The 21,519-nt window shown below is 41.6% G+C and overlaps 1 protein-coding gene across 3 annotated transcripts in view; it reads right to left on the bottom strand.

The window, feature by feature from the left end:
• The window catches only part of USP45 (ubiquitin specific peptidase 45), a 57,637-nt gene that overhangs the window by 31,816 nt on the left and 4,302 nt on the right, over positions 1-21,519 (bottom strand). For 2 of the 3 annotated variants that reach the window (XM_080938807.1, XM_080938808.1), the window contains exons 3-8: positions 19,400-19,572; positions 18,099-18,202; positions 16,351-16,451; positions 4,741-4,883; positions 4,253-4,348; positions 3,032-3,162 (exon numbers count right to left, since the gene is read on the bottom strand). In XM_080938807.1, the coding sequence (XP_080794933.1) occupies positions 3,032-3,162; positions 4,253-4,348; positions 4,741-4,883; positions 16,351-16,451; positions 18,099-18,202; positions 19,400-19,572 (748 nt within the window). The remainder of the gene's footprint in view (positions 1-3,031; positions 3,163-4,252; positions 4,349-4,740; positions 4,884-16,350; positions 16,452-18,098; positions 18,203-19,399; positions 19,573-21,519) is intronic. The other variant, XM_080938809.1, reaches the window with a different exon arrangement.

Here is a 21,519-nt window from a genome sequence, read left to right as displayed (position 1 = left end):
GCTTCATTTATTCAGCACATAACATGTCTTCAATTCCTGAAAGCCAGTAAAGTCTGTAAGAAGCTCAGGGATCAAACTGCCCCATAATGGTAAGTAGTTTCAGGGCATTGTATGCTTTATAAATTTGTTTTAACTCTGACCAAAATAACTTCATTTGTTTTCATGTTTCCTTCTTTCATTAAGATTTATAAAAATTTAAAATGTTAAAATAGCTGAGTGCTCCTAAATTAAAAATTCTGATTCCTATCTATCCCGTTCTTCAGGATCCATTAATACAGGTTTAGCACCTCTCACCTGACATGCTTAGGGGAAAAGGCTTAGACTCTGGGTTTGTTCAGATTTTGGAACATGTTCATACATTAGGAGTCATCTAGAAGAAACAGTTCACATGAAAACACAAAGTCCACTTATGTTTCATATATACTTTATGAGCATAGCCTGACAGCAATTTTATTTTTTTAAGATCTTTGTTTATATGTGTATGAGTGTCTGCCTGGGTGTATACATGTGTACCACATGTGCCTGGTATCCTCGGAGGCCGGAGGGAGCGCCAAATCCTCTACAACTCCTGTTAGAGATGGTTGTGATCTTTGGGATGTGGGTGCTGAGAGCCAAACTCTTAACTGCTGAGCTTCTATTGGGCATTCTCAGAATATGGACCTTTTGGACAGTTCTATACAATGTGTTTGAAATAAAGCAAATTCATACTCTTGCTGTCTTGTAGACTTCTTAGGCTTAATTTCTCGGTTTGCAGGCTTATTTGGTGTGGATTCTGCAGATTCGGTTTTTTTACCCTGTCTTTCCTACCTCCTTGCTCATCTGTCACTCCTTCCTCATACTTCTCTGTTCTCTGCTGATTAACTCTAAATCAATCTTAAGTTGCTCTCACATAGCCCTTTTGGCCAGCCTTGGAGAGCAAATGTCCCAATATGTCATTTACTTTGTCGTCATAATCTGGGCATCTAGTGCCCTGCAAAAGACTCAGCTTTAGGTACTCAGGGTGCCTGGGTGGCCTTTGGAAACACTGTGCAGGGACTTTCTTCAAGCCTTAAGATACTACCCACTATCCTTAAATAGGAAGCTTTGTTCTGGTCCTTGGGAAATACATGTCTTTGGTGTTTTGCCTGCATATGTTTATGTGAGGCTATCAAACCTCTAGAACTGCAGTTACAGGGAGTTTGTGAGTTGCCATATGGACGCCAGGAATTGAACCTGGATCCTCTGGAAGAGCATCCAGTACTCTTAACTGCTCCAGCCCACGTATGTCTTTTTGGTTTCTCAAAGCTGAACGCTTTCAGGCCCAACATGGCTGTGTTTTGCTTTGCCCATTTTATACTTTTATGTGTTCTCTGGAATTCACTGCAAAGTGAATACACTTGGAACTTGTGTTTTGTCTCCCCTCTATTATATTATTGTTGTTATTATTGTGTATGAGTGTGTGTGTGTGTTGCCTCTGACACAGCATGCATGGGAAGGTTAAGAGGACACCTTAGTGAAGATAGTTCCTTCCTCCCACCTCTAAGTGGAAGAACAGGGTGCAACAGGTCGGCAGAACGACATGCTGGGTGGTGAGTACCTTCACCTGCTGAGCTGTTCTGCAGACCCTTGTTTCCTCTATATTTTGGGGGTATGTTTGTAGGAGAGGAAGACTTTAGACTATGAACTGACTAATGCATCATTACCCAGAAGACAGCTTGTTTAATCTGTTTCCTTTTTGGGGGGGCAGGGTCTATGTGGTATGTAGCCCTGACTGTTCTGGAACCCACTATGTAGACCATACTGGCCTCAACCTTACACAGATCCACCTATCTGTGGCTCCCGAATGCTGGGATTAAAGACACGAGCCATCATCCCCAACTTGTTTTCTTTTTCTTGACAGTCACCTATTTTATCCTTATATAGTTTTCCTTTAGTATCCTGAGCAATTTTGTTTTTGAGACTTTCTTTTTATATGTATGGGTGTTTTGCTACATGTGTCTGTGAACATATGCATGCAGTACCCAGGAGGCCTGAAGAGGGTTAACATCAGCAGGAAATAGTGATAATGATTATGTAGCCTCTTATTCATTTATTATCAAGAAAAGGCAGAGGTGTTGGGTTTTAGACCAGGGACAAAAAGCGGAGATACATATATTACATACCAAAGCACACCTCTTGGTTCTCCCAGCATCCCTCAGTCCCTACCTGGCATACCCAGCCCCAACCTTGAACTTTCCAGTACACTGGCTGGGCTGCCCTTCCCCAGAGGCTCTTTGATATATAATCTAGACATTTTGTTCTCGCCCACTTCTCCTTCTCTCCTCTCTCTCTCTGCATGCACTTTTTCTTTCTCATCCCTCTCTGTTCTTTCTCCCTCCCCAATGTAATGGACTTCCCTGATCTCTGTCTTTGAGGTTAGTGAACTCACAGCTTTCCAATAAACCTGTGTTTATATATTCCAATTTGGCTTAAACTGGCTCACATCGCTGGGTGAGAAAAAACTTATCACATACAAGGCACCAACAAAAGAAACTTCTCTCTTATGCTGCTTTTCAGATTTCACAGGTGGGTGATGGTTTCAAGTCATGAAGAATTGCTTAGCCCCAGCCTGACCATTCAGTCCCACCCCCAGAAACAAATGTCCAGGTAGCACAAGCAACTCACAAAACACAAAACCAGCTGGTATCCTAGTAGATACACACACACACACACACACACACACACACACACACACACACACACACACACACAAACACTGCATCACAGACTTGAGTCAGGACAGATTCCCTTTGGTTCTCAGTGTGTAGCCCATGTACTACGTGAGCTACCTAATTTCTGTGCCTGTTTCCTAACATATAAAATGAAATGAACAATCACTTCTTCACAGGATGGTGACAATTCCCATAAAGCACACAGATGTGGCTGGCAGATCCTGGCTCTTTGTCTTGGCAGTCTAGGCAGCAACCAGGCCAAAGTAAAACCCTTGCTGTGGGAATGTCGCATTAGTATTTTGGGACCTCATTGTTCATATTAAGAACACAGACACACTCACTTCTGACAAAGCTGATTAAAAAGAACTTTAGGAGAAAGTGGTCCTTTTTCAGCCTCCTTCATGCTGTGAAGAAACAGGAACAAGGCTGAAGTCAATGGTCCAGGGCTCGAAAGTTCCACCACTAACGGCTCCTTTGAAAACATGATCAATGCTATGTCAGAATTGCATAATTTCAAACAAACCATTGCCAAGAATCTAAGAGCTATACTTTATTTAAATGACAGTAACTAAACTATCTCAAGTATATTAACTTTTAGTCCTTCATCTATAAAATACTGAAAAATAATAAATTGGATTAAATGCTGTACCTGAATACAATTTCAGAAATGTAGGTGTTCTAAAGAGACTCCTATCACTCAATCTGAAACCATGGACCCCAAAGAAGGGAATTTCCTCAGGAATCTCAGACTGGGAGACAGGAAAGGTCCCAACCAGAGGAGAGGTTGACTTTACACATGCTAACGCGTTGTCAAAACCACTTTGTTCTCTTTTGTTCTGGGCTCAGAGCCCTAGCCTGAGGTTGTCTTACTGTAAGATGAGTAACACAGCCTCACCATGGGCGTTAGCTAGGTCAGCTTCTGAGTGCCAGTGGCTGCTTTCTGTTATTTTCTTTCTTTCTCATTATCTTAAAATCCCATGATCAGACTAGACTCTAAGATCCTCTATGAAGAGCCCATGAGACGGCTGCTAGAGAGCCGAAGACAACGGCCCTCAAGCCCAGACCTTGGAGTTCAATCCGCAGGAGCCACATTGGAGAGAAATGAGTCCCACAAGCTGCCCTCTGACCCCAATTTGCATCATGCCATGCATATATGCACCAAGTAAATAAACTGTTAATAAAAATATTTAAACCTTCAGATGTTAAACATTTCAATCTAAGTTTAAGGAACAACAACAAAATTTGAGTACATCTTACCATTTACTACGGAAACAAGGGTCCTGAACACTTTGCTCAATAAAAATTTGTCTCTAGTTTTTTCCAGTAAGTGCACATAAAAATTGCCTCAATATTTTTGTACTTTTTCAACCTTGATATGCCTGAATTACAGCAAATCTTAAAGTTATAATTTATGAAAAAGTTATCTGATTATTTATTTTTATGAGACACTTAAATTGTGTTTTATGAGAGCCTTCTGACTACAGTCACATGTGGCAGTTTAGAGAAACAGAAAATAAGTGTTTTGGAAACGGGTACCATGTGGTCTTGTACTTCTTACTCACCAGCTGTGGAGCTGACGAAAGAGAAATCTTGAATTTGGTGCCATCTTCTTTTATCTCGTTCATCAGTTCAAAAAGAATGTAAGTCTGAGCCAAGTTCTAAACAACAGAAAAGACCAAGCCTCCTGATTCAGTTATGGTGCGTACGTCTCTGATCGGATGAAAGGAATACTCTAACAGTTTCACATCTCACATAGCAAAGCACGTCCATTTGAAAAGTAAAGGCTTAGCTGAATGCACTTTACGTCTGTCAGCATGACTAAGGAAGCAATAGAAGACAACAGACTTCCAAGTAGCACTGCTGAATGCACACACAGTCACAACCAACAACTGCCTCCCAAAAAAACAGAAGGAACTTGGTAGAGTAACAACGAACAGTCCCTGGACAGTCTACACTACAGGTGTGTGTGTGTGTGCGCGCGCGCGCGTGCGCTCATATTAACTAGTTCAAATACTGTTTACAGTTTACAAATCATTCTGATGGCTCTTACCTGAATGACAGCGTTAAAAAAGCAAGTATTCCCTAGGTTTGTAATTCCTTTGACAGATGGCACAGCGCAGCCTTTCCTGCCCTTCTTTACTTCCCCTGCTTCACGTTTTTCTTCACAGAGTTTTATGATTCTAGAAAATGCACCTAGGAATACAGAAAACATAACAGGTATGAAGTAGAAGACTCAATTTGAGTCACTTGGCAATTTGAATGTATCATTTAAAACCAAACAAGAAGACCACAAACAAAAGTATCTGTTTTACACTTCAATGCTATTGAACTGAACTTGAACTCACTCTAATATAGGTATCTGGATCTGACATCCCATTACAGAATAATTTCTTGATGAACATACAAATTTAAAGAGAGGAAGGTAAAAAGACCTTCCTTCTAAATGCCATTCCCCAAAACCAAAAGAATAAGTGCTAAAGATAAGCCTCCCAGAGCAAAGACGGCAAATGAGCATAAAAAACTGCTGTTATGTCAAAGAATAAGGAAGGGCTCAAAATAGCAAGGAACACTTGCACTTGGGGACACTCTCATAATTAGACAGCACATGAAGGAGAAAGCAGAATGACCAGAAATCCAAGGTCATCTTCAGCTACAAATAGTTTGAAGTCCACCAGGGCTACATGAGATCTTGCTCAGAACAAACAAACCACTAGCCCTAAGATTTGGACATCAAGGTATTAAAATAGATGATTACAGAATGAATGCAGATTGATTTTTTTAAAATGGGATGACATGGTAAGGGGAAATTCTGTTGTGTTTTCCCTAACTTAAACATATGTTAATGTATAGATATTGTCGACTACGTGTTTACCTCTATACTACTTAGCATGCCTAATGCCCACAAAGGCCAAAGAGGGCACTGGATACCCTGGGAATAGAGTTATTGATGATTTTGAGTCACCATGTAGGTGCTAAGAATCAAACCCAGATCCTCTGAAGATGCAGCCAGTGCTCTTAACCACTGTGCCATTTCTTCGGCTCCAAAGGGGAAAACTTTCTCCGTCTCTGCATCTTTTTTCAGACAGGGTCTCACTATGTAGCTTGGGCTGTACCAGAACTCATTTTGGAGACTAGGCTGTCCTCAGACTTGATGCATCTGCTGCTGCCTCTGCCTCCTAAGTGTCGGGGGTCAAGTCAGGCTCAGAGGGGAAACTCTTGATGAAAAGATGACAACTAGCAAGCAGGAGAAAGGTCAGGGTCAGGAAAACTTCCTTCTAGCAGTGATGATGTCCTTTGGTAAGTCTGGCAACTTTCCTGTGAGTCTGAAATCTGAAGAGCTAAAACAGTTAATGGGATCACAGCATACCACAAAAAGAGTAAACCATCTAAGGAATAAAGGAGACCATGTTTTGTACTAGACAATTTAGATAACTAGTAAAGATATGAAAATTGCATCATTATTTTTTTTTTATTTTTGAAACAGGGTTTATGTAACTCTGGTTGACCTAAAACTTGTCGTGTAGATCAATTTGGTTTTGAACTTGCCCCAGTCTCCCTAATTCTGGGGTTAAAGGCATAAAAGACCATGCCCAGTTGAAAACTGCTTTATTAGTTTTTTAATGACAACGGCTAACATTTATAAACTGACATGCTGATCTATGTAATTGCAACCCAGTTATAACTATGTAAATATAACTCAAAACCACCATACAGGGGACCCGTGAACATAGCTTATTTCAGAGACTAGCATGCATGAAGCCCAGGCTGGTGGCATGTGCATATAATCCCAGCACAGGGAAGATGGAAGCAGGAAAATCGGAAATTCAGGATCAACCTCAGCAACAAAGAGAGTTTGAGGCCAACCTGGGATACTTAAAACCCTGTCTTGAAAAACAAACAAACAAACAAACAAACAAAACAAAACAAACGTTTATAGTCACTCCCTGATGTACCTACCCACAGCAGACTGTGATTCCAGGACTTCCAAATCACAGATCAAGTCCTTCACACCCACCTTAGGATTATTAGGCACAGAAAGTCTGAATTTCTACCAGAGTTACTACCTGATCTTGTGGATGTTCACTGATACCGGCTTCTCGTCGTTCATGCACATATATAACTTTACATACTAATGGCTTTCATTGTTGACATGGTCACCCTCATTACTATTCTCTTGATCTCCTCCTACACTTACTGATCCCTGCTTCCCAGCTAATCCCACTTCTATGTCCCATGGTTGTTTTGGTGGTGGTGCTGTTCTGGTGACCCATTTTTAGTGTTTCTTCTAAGAGCACAGTCGAGGGACCATGTACAAGGGCAATGGCTCCTTAGTAGTGGCTATGCCACTAAAGAGAACGTCTGTATGTCAGGTATGGTGGCACATGCCTCTAATTCCAGCACTGTCTCAGACAACTTTGGTGAATTACTTAAGGTCATAACAGTAATATTCCAATTATAAACCAATCACTTTGCAACCTAAATTCCCATCAATGACTTATGTTCAACGATTATAAAATAATTATAAAACACCAGTCGGCTATGATTTGGATGTGTGTAGCTCTGAACAAGACCTTCCTGTCTTTAACAGCCTTAGTCAGTGCTGTTCTGATATGCACCATATTTGATACAAGGGTTCACATAGCCTTACCCAGGGCTGATCTTCCTGCTTCCTACTCCTGCTTCAGGATTACAGAAAACTATCAACAGGCCCAGTTTTATGCAGTGTTGGGGACCGAACCTAGGACTCTCACATTCTAGTCAAGCACTCTATCAATTAAACTACCAGTCTGATTCTTTTAACTTTTTACACAAAAAAACAACAGTTGAAAGAAATAAACTACAGAAAGTACAAATTAATAAAAGTACAAAAAAAAATAAAACAAAACAAATTTTAAAAATAGTCCCAGAAATAAATAGCATCTTATTTTTTATTTTTTTAAACTTAAATTTATACAACTTATGTATCTGTGTACCTCATTAACCCATCACTCTTTAAAACATCTGGGATGACATCCCAAAGTAAACAATGTTCATAAGACCATCTGGACAAAACTGCAGGCAAAAAAAAAAAGCATAAACATATGGAAAAACAGATTTCCCCCTTCCCCTCAGCAGTAAGGAACGGCAAATGTCAAAGCCGGGGATAACCACGCTTCACTGTGCGATGCTTTGCAGCACCACCTGGCTCTCCCAGCACAGCCACCAAATATGGACAGCACTGCCAGAAAGAACATGCCCACGGGGCAGCGGCAATAAACACAGTTGATTTCATGGTTAAATAGCCACTTCACACAAGTGGCAAGGGTCTGTTTGTTCACTTTTACAATTCTATGAGAAAATATCCAAGATCAACAATGGTATTAGGCTGATTAAATAGATCAGTATTGTAACGAGAAAACACAGCAACATTTTCTAAAAGCTACTTTTTATTTAAAGAAATAAGGGAAGTTTTAGAAAGTGTAACAGTTGAAGCTCAGTTGGCTTATGGAATGTCCAGGTATTATAGGAACCACTATTTGTGACACAGAAGACTTATGATGAATGACCAGAATGTATACAGTTTGTAAACAAAGCCTTCAATTTTATGGTATTACCTTAGCAAAAACTAAGCATATATTTTGAACATTTATTCACAAGAGAATTATCTGCTGTAAGCCAAGGTTCTATTTTTAAAAGGAGGGTGTATGAACTAGTCAATTATCTTATACCTAAAGATTTTTGCTATCAAGTCCAGTTTATGTGCTAATTAGTCTCGAACCCCAGGTTTGAACTCCCAGGCCAATCTACGTAAGTGTGCTAGAAAAGGAGCTATTCCACAGCCTCTCCACTTCCAAAGTCACAGAATCCGACAACCTAAAGACTGAATCCGATATGCTACAATAAAACATGTTAAAAAGAGAACATAAAATATTTCTCTTACCATTCATTTTTTACATCAAGTTTTACCCATAACTTAAAAAAAGGAAAACAGACAAACAAGACTTGGAGGCTGAAGAGATGGCACAGCATTAAAGAATATGTATGGTTCTTGCAGAGGACCTGACCCAGTCAGTGCTCGGTTCCAGAGAGTTGGATGGCGTACTGGCTGGTTTTGTGTCAACTTGACACAAGCTGGAGTCATTACAGAGAAAGGAACCTCAGTTGAGGAAATGCCTCCATGAGATCCAGCCATAAGGCATTTTCTCAACTAGTGATCAAGGGGGGAGGGCCCAGCCCATTGTGGGTGGAGCCATCCCTGGGCTGGTGGACCTGGGTTCTATAAGAAAGCAAGCTGAGCAAGCCAAGGGAAGCAATTCAGTAAGTGACATCCCTCCATGGCCTCAGCATCAGTTCCTGCTTCCTGACCTGCTTGAGTTCCAGTCCTGACTTCCTCTGGTGATGAACAGCAATATGGAAGTGTAAGCTGAATAAACCCTTCTTGGTCATGATGTCTGTGCAGGATTAGAAACCCTGACTAAGACAGATGTCTTCTTCTGGATTCCACAGGCAACTCCACTCTCACACACACACACACACACACACACACACACACACACACACACACACACACAGTTTGTGTGTGTAAAAATAAAATGTTAAGTCATCAGTGTTGGAAATACGGCTTGATGGTAGAATGCTTGCTCAGCATTCACTGCACCACATAACACATGCATTCGAAGTACCTAAAAAATTTAGTGAGTAGTTTTATAATAGTAATTTTACAGTGCCAAAAGACTCTCAGAGAACAACCTGGAGGGCTAAAACACATCACAGGACAGATTTATGGATCTAGCAAGAGTAACATGAAAAACTTCATTAGATAAAATTACAGTTAAATGAGGAAAAATGGCACTGTTGTCAACTGTCTACTCTGTACAATCTTGTCAAAGTGCAGTTTAAAAAAGTAATCAGGGGCTGGAGAGATGGCTCAGTGGTTAGAGCACTGACTGCTCTTCCAGAGGTCCTGAGTTCAATTCCCAGCAACCACATGGTGGCTCACCATCCGTAATGGGATCTAATACCCTCTTCTGGTGTCTGAGGATAGCAACAGTGTGTGCACATATATAAAATAAATAAATAAATCTTTAAAAAAGGTAACAGTCTGAGATAATCACCACCTATAACAACCTCTCATTTAGGGATAACAATAATAAGGGCTGAAGATGCGGTTTGGTGGTTAAGAGCACTTGCTGCTAAAGTGGAGTTCAGTTCCCAGGACCCACATGATACACAACCATTTGTATCTTCAGTTGCAGGGGACCTAATTTCCTCTTCTGACCTCCAGAAGCACCAGGCAGCTTGTGGTGCACAGACAGACAGACAGACACATACATGCAGGCAAACACAGTTCAAAATAAAATGAACATATCTACAACAACAACAAAAAAAACAAAGCAAAACAACAACAACAAAACACTTAGGAACAATGATAAAACTGACATATAAGGTGATTAGTTTTAGACAGAAAATTTGAAGCAAAGTAGTCAGCTTTACAAGTTTCATAGGAGCATCACGATTCCTGCCTATCTGCACGATGAAGGTAAGTAAGGCTCTAGATTTCTAAGAATCCAACAAATCTGCATGCTGATAGAGAAGGGAAGGCCATTCCTCCCAGGCATGTGCTGAATGTAATTTCTGAATATCTTTGGTGTTGGACTTAACACCTTTACAGTTAGTTTACAACGGCCCTGCTCACAGGGTTCCTCAAAAGAACTAAGTCCAGGGGTGGTGATGCAGGCCTTTAATGCCAGCGCTCAGGAGGCAGAGGCAGGCAGGTATCAGTGAGTTCAAAGCCAGTCTGACATACAGAGTGAATTCCAAGACAGCCAAGGCTGCATAAAGAAACCATGTCTTGGAAAAAAAAAAGTCCTTGGGCTAGAAAAGTGGGTTAAGAGCACTTCCAGACATCAGGTTTAATTCCTGCCATTTGTAACTCCAGTCCATGGGATCCAGGGGTTGTTTTTTAGCCTCCTTGGGTACCGCACAGTGGTGGTACAAAGACATAAATTTTTTTAAAACTAAAAATACTTAAAAAGTAATCATGTCATAATGCCTTTATCACCCAGTGTATACCACTAACTTCTCTCATGTGTTTAGTTTTATATCAGGTTTGGGAGAATCGCTTAAATAAAAGTTCAAGTAATTTCCTGTGATCTGTGGTTCATATAAAAACTGAATTAACTGATTCAGGTAAAAATGAGTTGGCTTTTGATTGACTGTCTTTGTTTGTTTGTTTGTTTGTTTGTTTATAGGTGTGGGTGTTTGCACTGTTCCTTCCTCCCAAAGGCCTGGCTTACAGATGTTCACCATGTTAGTCTCTTGATTTTTCTAATAACTGGTATCTTTTCTTCCCAATGCCTTGTTATACGTAGATATCACTAAATTTTTTTAGAGTTGACAATCCAAATATTTCCAATATCTGGTATACTCTTGGAAGATATCATGTCTAACCACTCCCCTAGTTCCTTGCTCTCAACAATCTTAATGTGCTGGCTAGTTTTATGTCAACTTGCCACAAGCTAGACTCATCAGAGAGATGACTCTTATTTTCTCGGTTAGGAAATACATCCTTATGATGGGGCTGCAGGCAGGCCTGTAAAGCACTTTCCTAATTAGTGATTGATGTGTGAGGGCCTAGCCTCTTGTAGGCTGCATCTGGGCTGGTGGTCCTGGGTCTACAAGAAAGCGGCTGAGTAAGCCATGAGGAGCATGCCAGTAAGCAGCATCCCTTAATGGCCTCTCCATCATCTCCTGTCTCCTGGATCTTGTTCTGCTTGAGTTTGTGCCCTCACTACTTTTGATGATGAACTGCTATTATGAGGATCTGTGGGTGAAATAAACCCTCTCTTACCCAAGCTGCATTTAGTCATGGTGTTTCCTCACAGCAACCATAACCCGAAGACAAACTGGGACCAGGATCACGGGGTATGGCTGTAACTGAACAGACCATGTTCTTTTGTCAAGAATTGTGGAAGGACTTTGCAACTGTGCGAGTGTTGAAAGGCACACAGAAGCTTCTTATAGGTCCAGCTTCTGTAAGCAAGCAGCACCCCTCCATGATTTCTGCATCAGTTCCTGCCTCCAGGTTCCTGCCCTACCTGAGTTCCCGATATGGAACTGTGAAGGAAATAAACCCTTTTCTTTCCCAAGTCGATTTTAATCATGGTGTTTTCATCATAGCAGTATTAAGTTGATTTGATGCTCAGCACATAGGGCGGCCATCAACAAAATTCCTCACAAGCACACAGGCTCAACAGTTTCACAGATCCCATGCTGGGCCTTCCTGGACAAGGGCAGTCTGCAGCAGGAGTGATATCCAGTCGCCCTCTGGCAGCTAAGCCTTCCTCTGTCATGGCTTACAGCTGAAGCAAACCCTGAATACACCTACGCCTCGGCCTCACAGGACTTGGCAGGGACAGGGAAAGAGCGTGTTCATCTCGTGAAGTAAGATCTCGGCTTTCACTGTGGCAGAAGAAGCTGCGTTTATCTTTTAAAAAGGTATTAAACCACTTTGTAACTTTTACTAAATAAGGTCACAATATTATCCTCAGCTTCAGAACCTAACCAAACCATTTAATACTGTATTACTTTAAAATCAAACAAAAAATACGGCTGAGGGAGCAGTACATACATACTTTCTAAAAACACTCTTCGGGTTGTCAGTACCCTAGGAAGCTTTAGCATAATGAACTCAACAGTGTAGATTTTATTTTCTTTAGCTCTGATTAAAAATAACATCCTGCCAGCACTGACATTCTGAGCCAATTAGATGCTCTAGGAAGAGCATAGAATTTTCAATTTCCTGTGTGGTTCACAAAAAGAAACCAATATTCACAGGTATCCTCTCAGGAACTGCTGCACTTGGTATTTGCGTAACTAAAGAAACTTCGCTTCATGACCCTTTCATAGTACATGGGTCAGTTTAGAAAAACTGTAAGCAGATGTTAGGGTCAAAGCAAAACGGAGCCCCACGCCCTGGTCCCCACACTTCCGCCACCAGAACGGTTTGTTTGTTAGAGGTGATGAGCCCACACTGACACGTGGTTATCAGCCAGCACCCACAGCTTACATTAGCTTTCCTCTCTGTGGTGTATGCGCCTTTCAGATGGACAAACACAGAATGACAGGTATCCACCCTTACATGGGATGGTCTCTTGACCCTAAAAGCCCTCTGCACTTTGCTTGTTTTTCCCTTACCACAAGCTCTGCCAACCTTATTCACTCCTGTACTGACTCTAGGTCGTTGGCTTACTTCTTAATTATATATCGTTCTGGCTGGGTCTTTGCAAGGATATTTGCTGCCTTTTTCTATCTTGTGTCATATCTGACCTTTTCATTACAGATGACAAGGGTGAGTGTTCCCCCTACCCCCATCGAAAATTCTAACATCAGATGTGAACTCGGCACAGCTGTAAGCATTCTTCTGGGAACCTGCACTGGATTCATCTCAATTGCTTAATGCAATTACCTAAACCAGTCATGTAGTATTAATGCTAATTTGCCCATTTCTACAGCTGAAAGAAGTTTTAAGAAAAACTATTTCACCACAATTCCTCTAGTTAGAAAATGAATAGGAATTAATGTGCCTATTTATTTTCAAAGTCCAATTCCTAGTTAATCATCATCCTTAGAAACATTTACTTATTTAGTCATGTGATAAATGGTACTAGGCTAATAGCTATGGTATATATAGTATATATAGTATACATCCATTTCTATGTCTTACATTCCAAGTCAAATAAGCGATCTGAAATACAACACTGACCATTCACTTCTTGACTGAAAACCTAACAGTGGTTCTTCTCTGTCCAGAGAACAAATCCTACAAACAGCAGGCCCTAGAGCACAGAGTTGTTCTGTCATGTGCCTGTGCGTTTGGTTTTCTCTTTATTCCCTTGCTGCTCCAGTCAGTCTGCAGTCCAATGCCTGGAGCCATGCTGGATGCTGTAGTAGAGCACAGGTTCTCTAGTGTTACAGCGCAAGTGTATACATGCCCCGTCTCTGCTTCTGCAGACACAGGATTACAGCTATTTTTGCTCGGCAGCGTTGGAACGCATCTTTAATGCCAGCGCTTTCTAGGCAGAGGCAGATATGTGAGGTTGAGGCCAGCCTGGTCTACAGAGTGAGTTACAGGACAGAGAAACCTGAGAGAAACCCTGTCTTGAAAAACCAAAAAAAAAAAAAAAAAGAAGAGAGACAGAGACAGAAAAAGACTACAGCTATTTACTACTGAGCAAATCAGTAAAGACATTTATAAAAATGTAAAACAATACTACTTATTCCACTCAGCCTTATTTTGAAAAGTATTTGCCATTCCTAAAAAAATAGTACTTACGTTAACATGTCATGGAATTACTGATATTTTTCAGTGAACACTCAAACTTTTTAGATTTCACTTCTAACAAAGACAGATATAGCTACATAACCAAAGTTCCTTGGATCTAAAATATTTTTTTTTTAAGTGCAGAGAAGCCGGTGACATCAAAACCTTGAGACTCAAAGAGCTCCTTATTTTAAGAGGTGCACAGGGAACTAGCCTAGATTCTCTATTAGCAACATTAAACGTGCTAGAAGGAAGGCCTTGGATAACCTGAAGCATTCTTAGAGAACAGGTACTGGCTTCCTTCTCAGTGGTTATTTTAACTTAGTGCAAAATCATAAAAAGAATTTTTAGTACCATTCTTCCCTAGACAAAGTACTACAGGAGTCTGAGGAAATCTGGGAGTGAGAGAGGTACCTTCCCCAGGGAGGAATACACCAACTGACTGTCCAGTGGCAAATGACCAGCCCTGAAAACATACATACAAGTAACATTACATGGACTCAATAGGTTATATTTGGAAATATATATTTATATAAAAATACATATATGCATTCAATAACAACTCATGAAATAAAAGATGCCATGATTTTGAAGGAGAACAGGGGGTGGGTTGGAGGGAGGAAAGCAAGTGGAGAAATTATAATCCTGGGAAGTAGAGAGATGACTCAGGAGCACTGGCTACTCTCAGAGGACCCGGGTTCAATCCCCAGTACCCACATGGCAGCTCACAGTTGTCTGTGATGATCTGAATACCTCATTGATTTGAATGAGAATGTCCCCCATAGGCTCACATATTTGAACACGTGTTTGAATTCTATGTTGGTGAGAGTAGGCTTTGAGAGTTCACAGTCCCACCCTTCTCTCAGTTCACTCTCTAGTTTGTGTCTGTAGTTGAAGGTGACCTGTCTCCTGGTCTTATCATTTGCAGAGGATGCTCCCTCTGTGATGGACTCTTAGCTCTCTGAAACTATTAGTCAAGACAAACTCTTCCCTAAGCTGCTTTTGGACACAGTATTCTACCAGAGCATTAGAAAAGTAAGTAATACAATACGACATTCTCACAAAAGCTCACACACTTGGCCTGGACGTGCTAGTAACTGAAACTTTGGTAGGAGAGGGAGTAGGTCACTGTGAGCATGTCCTTGGGGGTTGCATCCCTCCTGGCCCCTACCTAATTTACTCCCTCTTCCTTCCTAATTCTCTCTGCTTCCTAGCCGTCATGAGGCAGGCAACTCTCCTGTTGCTACAATGATGTCCTACAATAATGTTCTGACTTGCTCTAAGTCCACAGTGATAGAGTAAGATGACCATAGTTAGAAACCTCTGACACCATTAAGGCATAAGGGAGCAAAGTAGATTCTGCTTACAAGTTTCTTTCAGGTTTTTGTCACAGCAGTGAAAAACTAACACATTCCTTTCCTAATACTCTCCTACAATTAAGTGTTCAAGAATTCTGAAAGACTGAATGCCTGGCACACTGGCTTTATTCTGAACCTTAAGGAACCCAACCCAAGGTAAGAAATGTAGAAAAACAGTCTCTCCATCATCGCTGACTTCAAATGACTGTGTGTGTCCTTATGGCCAAGAAAGAGAACGCACTTCGCAGTTGTCCAGAGGCAGCACTAAGATTACATGCAGCTGCTGAAGCACTCAAAGTCTTGCAGCACATCTCCCCAGGTCCTCATTTCAGCAGAACATGGCATACCTGAGACAAAGTCAGAATCCCCCAAATGCCTCTTGAAGACGTTTAGTATACACTTAAAGTAATGATGTCTCCTATTCTCCACAAGTCTGGGCTTATCGCCCTTCCTCCTCTGGCTTCTTAAGACTGCTCTTCAGAGTGACAAGTCGCTAACAAAGCACTACATACTGGACTACAGGAATACGATTTGAACTATGTTTTCTGTTTGTTGTCTGTCAAGACAACTAAAAGACGGAGCTGTAGCTTAGTGGGAGAGTGTGTACCTATCTTACACAAGGCCCTGGGATCAAAGCACACAAACTCGACAAATCCTTTGATCACAACTAGATTTTTATCAAACCTTTCAGTTGCTGGTGCTACATTCTAAGCACGTACTCTCCTCAAAGGCATTTTAAGGGCCAACAAGGTAGCTCAGGGGTGAGAGAACACACCATCAAACCTGATAACGAAAATCTGATCCTCGGGACCCACACGGCGCAAAGAAGGAACCAATTCTCAGTTTGTCCTCTGTCCTCTACACGGGTGCCCCGGAATGTGCGACCACACACACAACGGTTCTCCTTCCACCATGTGGGTTCCAGGAACTGAAGTGAAAACTATCAGGCAAAGTATGAGACATTTTAATACAAACTGCTTTAGCAAACTGCTTAAGTTACCTGTTTGCGTTTTAAAAACGTGTTTCTGGAGAAAATCAACTATCTGAGCCAAAACTTTCTTGTTGCAATGTGTCGATAATTTTTCATTACATTCATAACACCTGAAAAATAGAAAATACAAGCAGATGTTACGGAAGCAGCTTCAATAGTTACAGTAAGGTATGCACGTGACAACTTGTGTCTTTAAATTACACAGGAACTCAAAGGGGAAGGTATGCGCTAAGCCTGGACAAGTAAGGAAGAAACCATTTATACGGCTTCTCCCCATTCAAATCAAATCTTGCAGTTTGTCTTAAACGTAATAAAATGTCACACTGTCATGCAGAGCAATGATATGGTTCGACATACACACATACCAAATTCATGGGAGTGGGTATCTTCCTTCCTTCCTTCCTGTCATGGTTAAAATATGCTTGGTCCGTGGAGTGGCACTATTTGGTGGTGTGGCTTTGTTGGGGTAGGCGTGTCACTGTGGGGGTGGGCTTTAAGACCCTCATCCTAGATGCCTGGAAGTCAGTCTTCCACTAGAAGCCTTCAAATGAAGATGTAGCTTTGCCTGCCTGGATGATAATGGACTGAACCTCTGAGCCTGTAAGCCAGTCCCAATTAAATGTTGTCCTTTATTAGACTTGCCTCAGTCATGGTAAAACCAGCATGTAAAACCCTAATTAAGATACTTCCATTGTTGGCAGTATCCAGTGCACAGGAGGCAAAGGCAGGCAGCTCTGTGTAAGTTCAGGACCCTCTGGTTGAGTTCCAGAACAGCCAGGGCTACGTAGATCATCACCCTGTTTCAAGACAAAACAACAAGCCCAACAACAGAACAAAGTCAGGGTCTCTCTAGATAGCACTGGCTGTCCTAGCACTTGCAGTGCAGACTAGGCTAGCCTACAAGTCCCCTGCCTCTGCCTCCCAAATGCTGGAATTAAATGTCATCATGCCTATTTTCATTGTTGTTTAAGCCTTATTGTTTTATTTTATGGGACTTCGTATGGCTGAATATCTGTGTATCATGTGCTTGCCACACCCAAAGATGCCAGAAGTGGGCGCTAGATCCCCTGAGAGTGAAGTTACAGACCACTGTGGGTGCTAGGAACTGAACCTAGATCCTCTGGAAAAACAGCCAGTGCTTCTAACTGGTGAATCATTACTCCACCCACTGCAGTAGATACTTTTAACCTCTAAGCTATTTCTTTAGCCTAAGTTTTTGGTCATTCTGAGACAAGGTATATAGCCCAGTCTGGCCTAGAACTCACAATCATCTGCCTGTTTCTTCCCAGTGCTATGATTACAAATGTACTACACCATACTTGACTCCAATGAGATTTTTAAACACTACTGTGTGGGTTAGAGAATCTCTGAACTACCTAAGTGTTTACAGCACCGTCCTCCTCTTAGAACACTGGGATTCGGCATTAGTTCACCAAAAGAATTCAACTGGGGGGATGGGATTGGGGGAAGTGGATAACATCTGAAATGTAAATGCAGAGAAATCCAATAAAAAAATAATAATAATAAATAATTCAACTAGACAGAATTTTTCTTTATAGTACCAAAAAAAAGTCAGAGATAAGTATGTTTTTTTTTCATTTTAAAATGTATGTTCACAAGAAAAATTATTTTTCTTAAAGTATCCCATATTGTGTACAAGATAAAAGTGTATGCAGTGGTATTTTATCTTCATTTTACTTGTATTGTTCAAAGGGGTTTTTTTTAAGCAGATACAGTACTAAGAAGAGTTAACTTACCATATGACCCAGGTACTCAGGCTAATGACAACACAGTGGGACTCCGTCCCCGAGCTCTTGTAGTGTCTCAGTGAATGCTGGCTTTCTGAGTTTTTACCACATCCCTGGAGATGAGCACAGTGGCATTTGTATGAGTCACATACAAGTTTCTTTCAAACTTGTCAAACCTTAAATTACACTTAAGCACAGTTTTGATTTCAAGCAGGAAGGAACAGTTCGGTTTTCCCCAAATTTAAATATTTGTAAAGTAGATGGCTTACTGTTCGTCGTATATGTATGTCTAATAACCACAGCTGATTGGTTTCCTGTCATTAGCAATGCTTACACCATTGCCCTGGGTACTGTCTACTGTGAGACACTGAGCACAACTGGGCCAGTGGTGGGCTCCACCTTCCAACCTCACTGAGAATGGAAGCAAGGCCAGAGTAACTTCCCTCACGAGGTAAGTAAGAGAAGGAGTAAGTACTTCATGGGATATCACAGATCTGTAAAAAGAAAGGGATGTACTTTTCCTTCCTTATGGCTTTGGAAGTCACTGTGTGACACATAATGCCTAAAGCATCTCCAGTCTCTGAAACCATGAAGCTGGACATGACAGCTTAAAACAAAGTATTGATTTTCAGAGTTTTTTTTTTCCTCTTGAATTAATCACAAGCTCTGAAGTGCTCGATTTCAGTATTTTAATTAATTAATTAATTTTTGCTTTTTGAGACAGGGTTTCTCTGTGTGGCCCTGGCTATTCTAGAACTCATTCTGTTGACCAGGCTGGCCTTGAACTCAGAGATCCACCTGCCTCTGCCTCCAGAGTACAGGGATTAAAGATATGGGCCACAACTTGTTGTTGGGGCTGGTGAGGTGGCTCCGTGAGTAGAGGTACCTGCTGCTAATACTGCCAACCCTGGGCATACAAACAGAGAACCAACTCCAGGAAGCTGATATCCACAAACGTGTTGTGGCATCCACACACACAAACTAGGTTTAAAAAAAAAAATGAAGAGAGAAAGGTTAAAACAGGAATAAAGGGACCTAAAAGGTTACATCCACTTCCTAACTTAAAAAGGCAAACACAGGTCATAAAAATATGAGAACAAATGTGTTAGATCCCTTGCAAACTATTTAGCCACACATATCGCTTTCTAAACATTGCCTGTATTTATTTACTCCTAAACATTCCTAAGTCCATCTTGGAGTACCAATCTAAATGTGAAATGAATCTATATTAAGGCCTATAGGTAACCCAAAGTCCCAGTCAAAGGCATTTCAAAGCTAACAGAAGACGTTCATATAAACACCTTTCTTACCTGAAAACCACACTTGAGACACAACCAAACATCGGAAGGAAGTGCTGGCTGTCCATCACAGAATCTTCTCTCCTTCAAACACTCCGAACAAACTGACCACAAAGTCTCAGCTACCGCCTTCTTCACATGGTTCACACTGACAGCGTAACTGATGTGCTGGCACGTTAAACCTACTGAACGATTCGACAAAAATGAAAACATTTTCTCTCTAGGTACAAGAACTATCATTAGCAAGTGTGCTGGTTAATTTGACACAGGCTGGAGTCGTCTGGAAAGTGGAGCCTCAGTTGAGAATGGCCTCCATCAGACTGGCCCATAGGCAAGTCTGTGGGCATTTTCTTGATTAACGATTGATGTGAGGGCTCAGCCCACATGGGCAGTGCCACCTCTGGCCAGGTGGCCCTAGCGTGTATAAGAAAGCAAGCTGATGCCTCACCTGGGGATCCACCCCATGTGCAGCCACCGGGCCCAAGCACTATAGCTGATGCTGAGAGGTGCTTGCTGGCAGGAACCAGATAGGGGTGCTTCCTCAGGGGCTCTGCCAGAGTCATGCAGCTGAGCATGCATGCAGATAACCATCAGACTGAGCACAGGGACCCCAGTGGGGGTGCTGGGGGGGGGATAAAGAAGGGGGTGTGGCCTCATGGGAAGAACAACATTGTCGAACAACCAAATCTTCCACAGCTCCCATGGACTAGAACACCAACCACTGAGCACACACTGGGAGGCCACGGCTCCAGCTGCGTATGCATCGGAGAATAGCAGTGTGTAGCATCAATGCAAGAAGAGGCATTTGGTCCAGGGAGGGCACATTTTCCCAATATAGGGGAAGCCAAGGCACTGAGGTGGAGAGGGGGACTGGGAGCTAGTCACCTTTGTGAAGACAAGTAGAGGGGGAGGAGGGATGGGAGCTGGGTGGGCAAAGGGGATAACATTTCACATGTCAACACAGAGAGTATATAATAAAAAATTTTAAAAAAAGAAATAAATTAGTGAATAAATAACTAAGTTGAGCTTCAAAAAGAAAAAGATAGAAAAAGAAAAGAAAAAAGAGAAAAGAGAAAGAAAGCTGAGCAAGTCACAGGTAACAGGCCAGTGTGCAATGTTTCTCCATGGCCTTTTGTGTGAGTTCCTGCCTCTCTGTTCCTGCTCTGACTTTCTTCATGGCAGACTATATAAACTGAAACAACCCCACTTCTCCCCAAGTTGATTTTGGTTGTCGTACCTATCAAAGAACAGAAAGCCACCCACACAGTAAGCAAAAGTCCGTATGACTGACTAAAAAGCACACGTTCAAAACCAAAGCAACTCATAAGGACATATAATTGCATGAATGCGCTACATAACATTCTTGAAGTAATTACAGAAGAGATTAGTGGTTGCTGGGAGCTCTTGGCTGAGGACAAAGTACAGATATAAATAGGTAACTGACAAAATGGCCAAGGGAAGGTTCGCTATAAAACTATAAACAAAACAAAACTGCACGCACACACCAACCACATACAAGGTGCATGTAACTCTGCTGATGTCTCAGTAAGCTAAGGATGGTTCCGTCAGGTCTGACGCAGGATGTTAACATCAGGAAAGGGCAACTGGTGGCTACATAAGGTATTTCCTTATGCACTCATGTTCATCTAAAATTAGTTCAAAATAAGGAACAGAATTAAGGTTAATGTTTACAAAACCAGGCATAGTGGTACATGTCTTTAATCCCAGCACTTGAGAGGCAGAAGCAGGGGGACCGCTGTGACTTCCAGGCCAGCCTGGTCTACATAGTGAGTTCTAGGACAGCCAAAGATACACAGTGAGACCCTGTCTGGAAAATAAACAAAAAGAAGATAGATTACTATTTCCTGAACACCTATAATGTATCAAACACTTTGAATGCCTTTTCGGTTCCTTAAGCAGTTCCTTGTTCTTCTGGAGGACTGGAGTTTGGTCCCCAGCACCCACATTAGGAAGCTCACAACATTCAGTAATTCCAGTTCTCAGAGAGCCAACACTTTCCTCTGGCCTCCTCAGGCACCCCTATGCACATGACACTCACTGACACACACAGATATATGCATCACACAAGCCCTAGAGAGAGCAAACCACAAGGTTCACCATCTGAACACCTC

This window comes from Micromys minutus (assembly GCF_963924665.1).
Source record: "Micromys minutus genome assembly, chromosome: 26".
Classification (NCBI taxonomy): Eukaryota; Metazoa; Chordata; class Mammalia; order Rodentia; family Muridae; genus Micromys; species Micromys minutus.
Note: the sequence above shows the minus strand (reverse complement) of the source record. Positions and strands in the feature narration are given on the sequence as shown.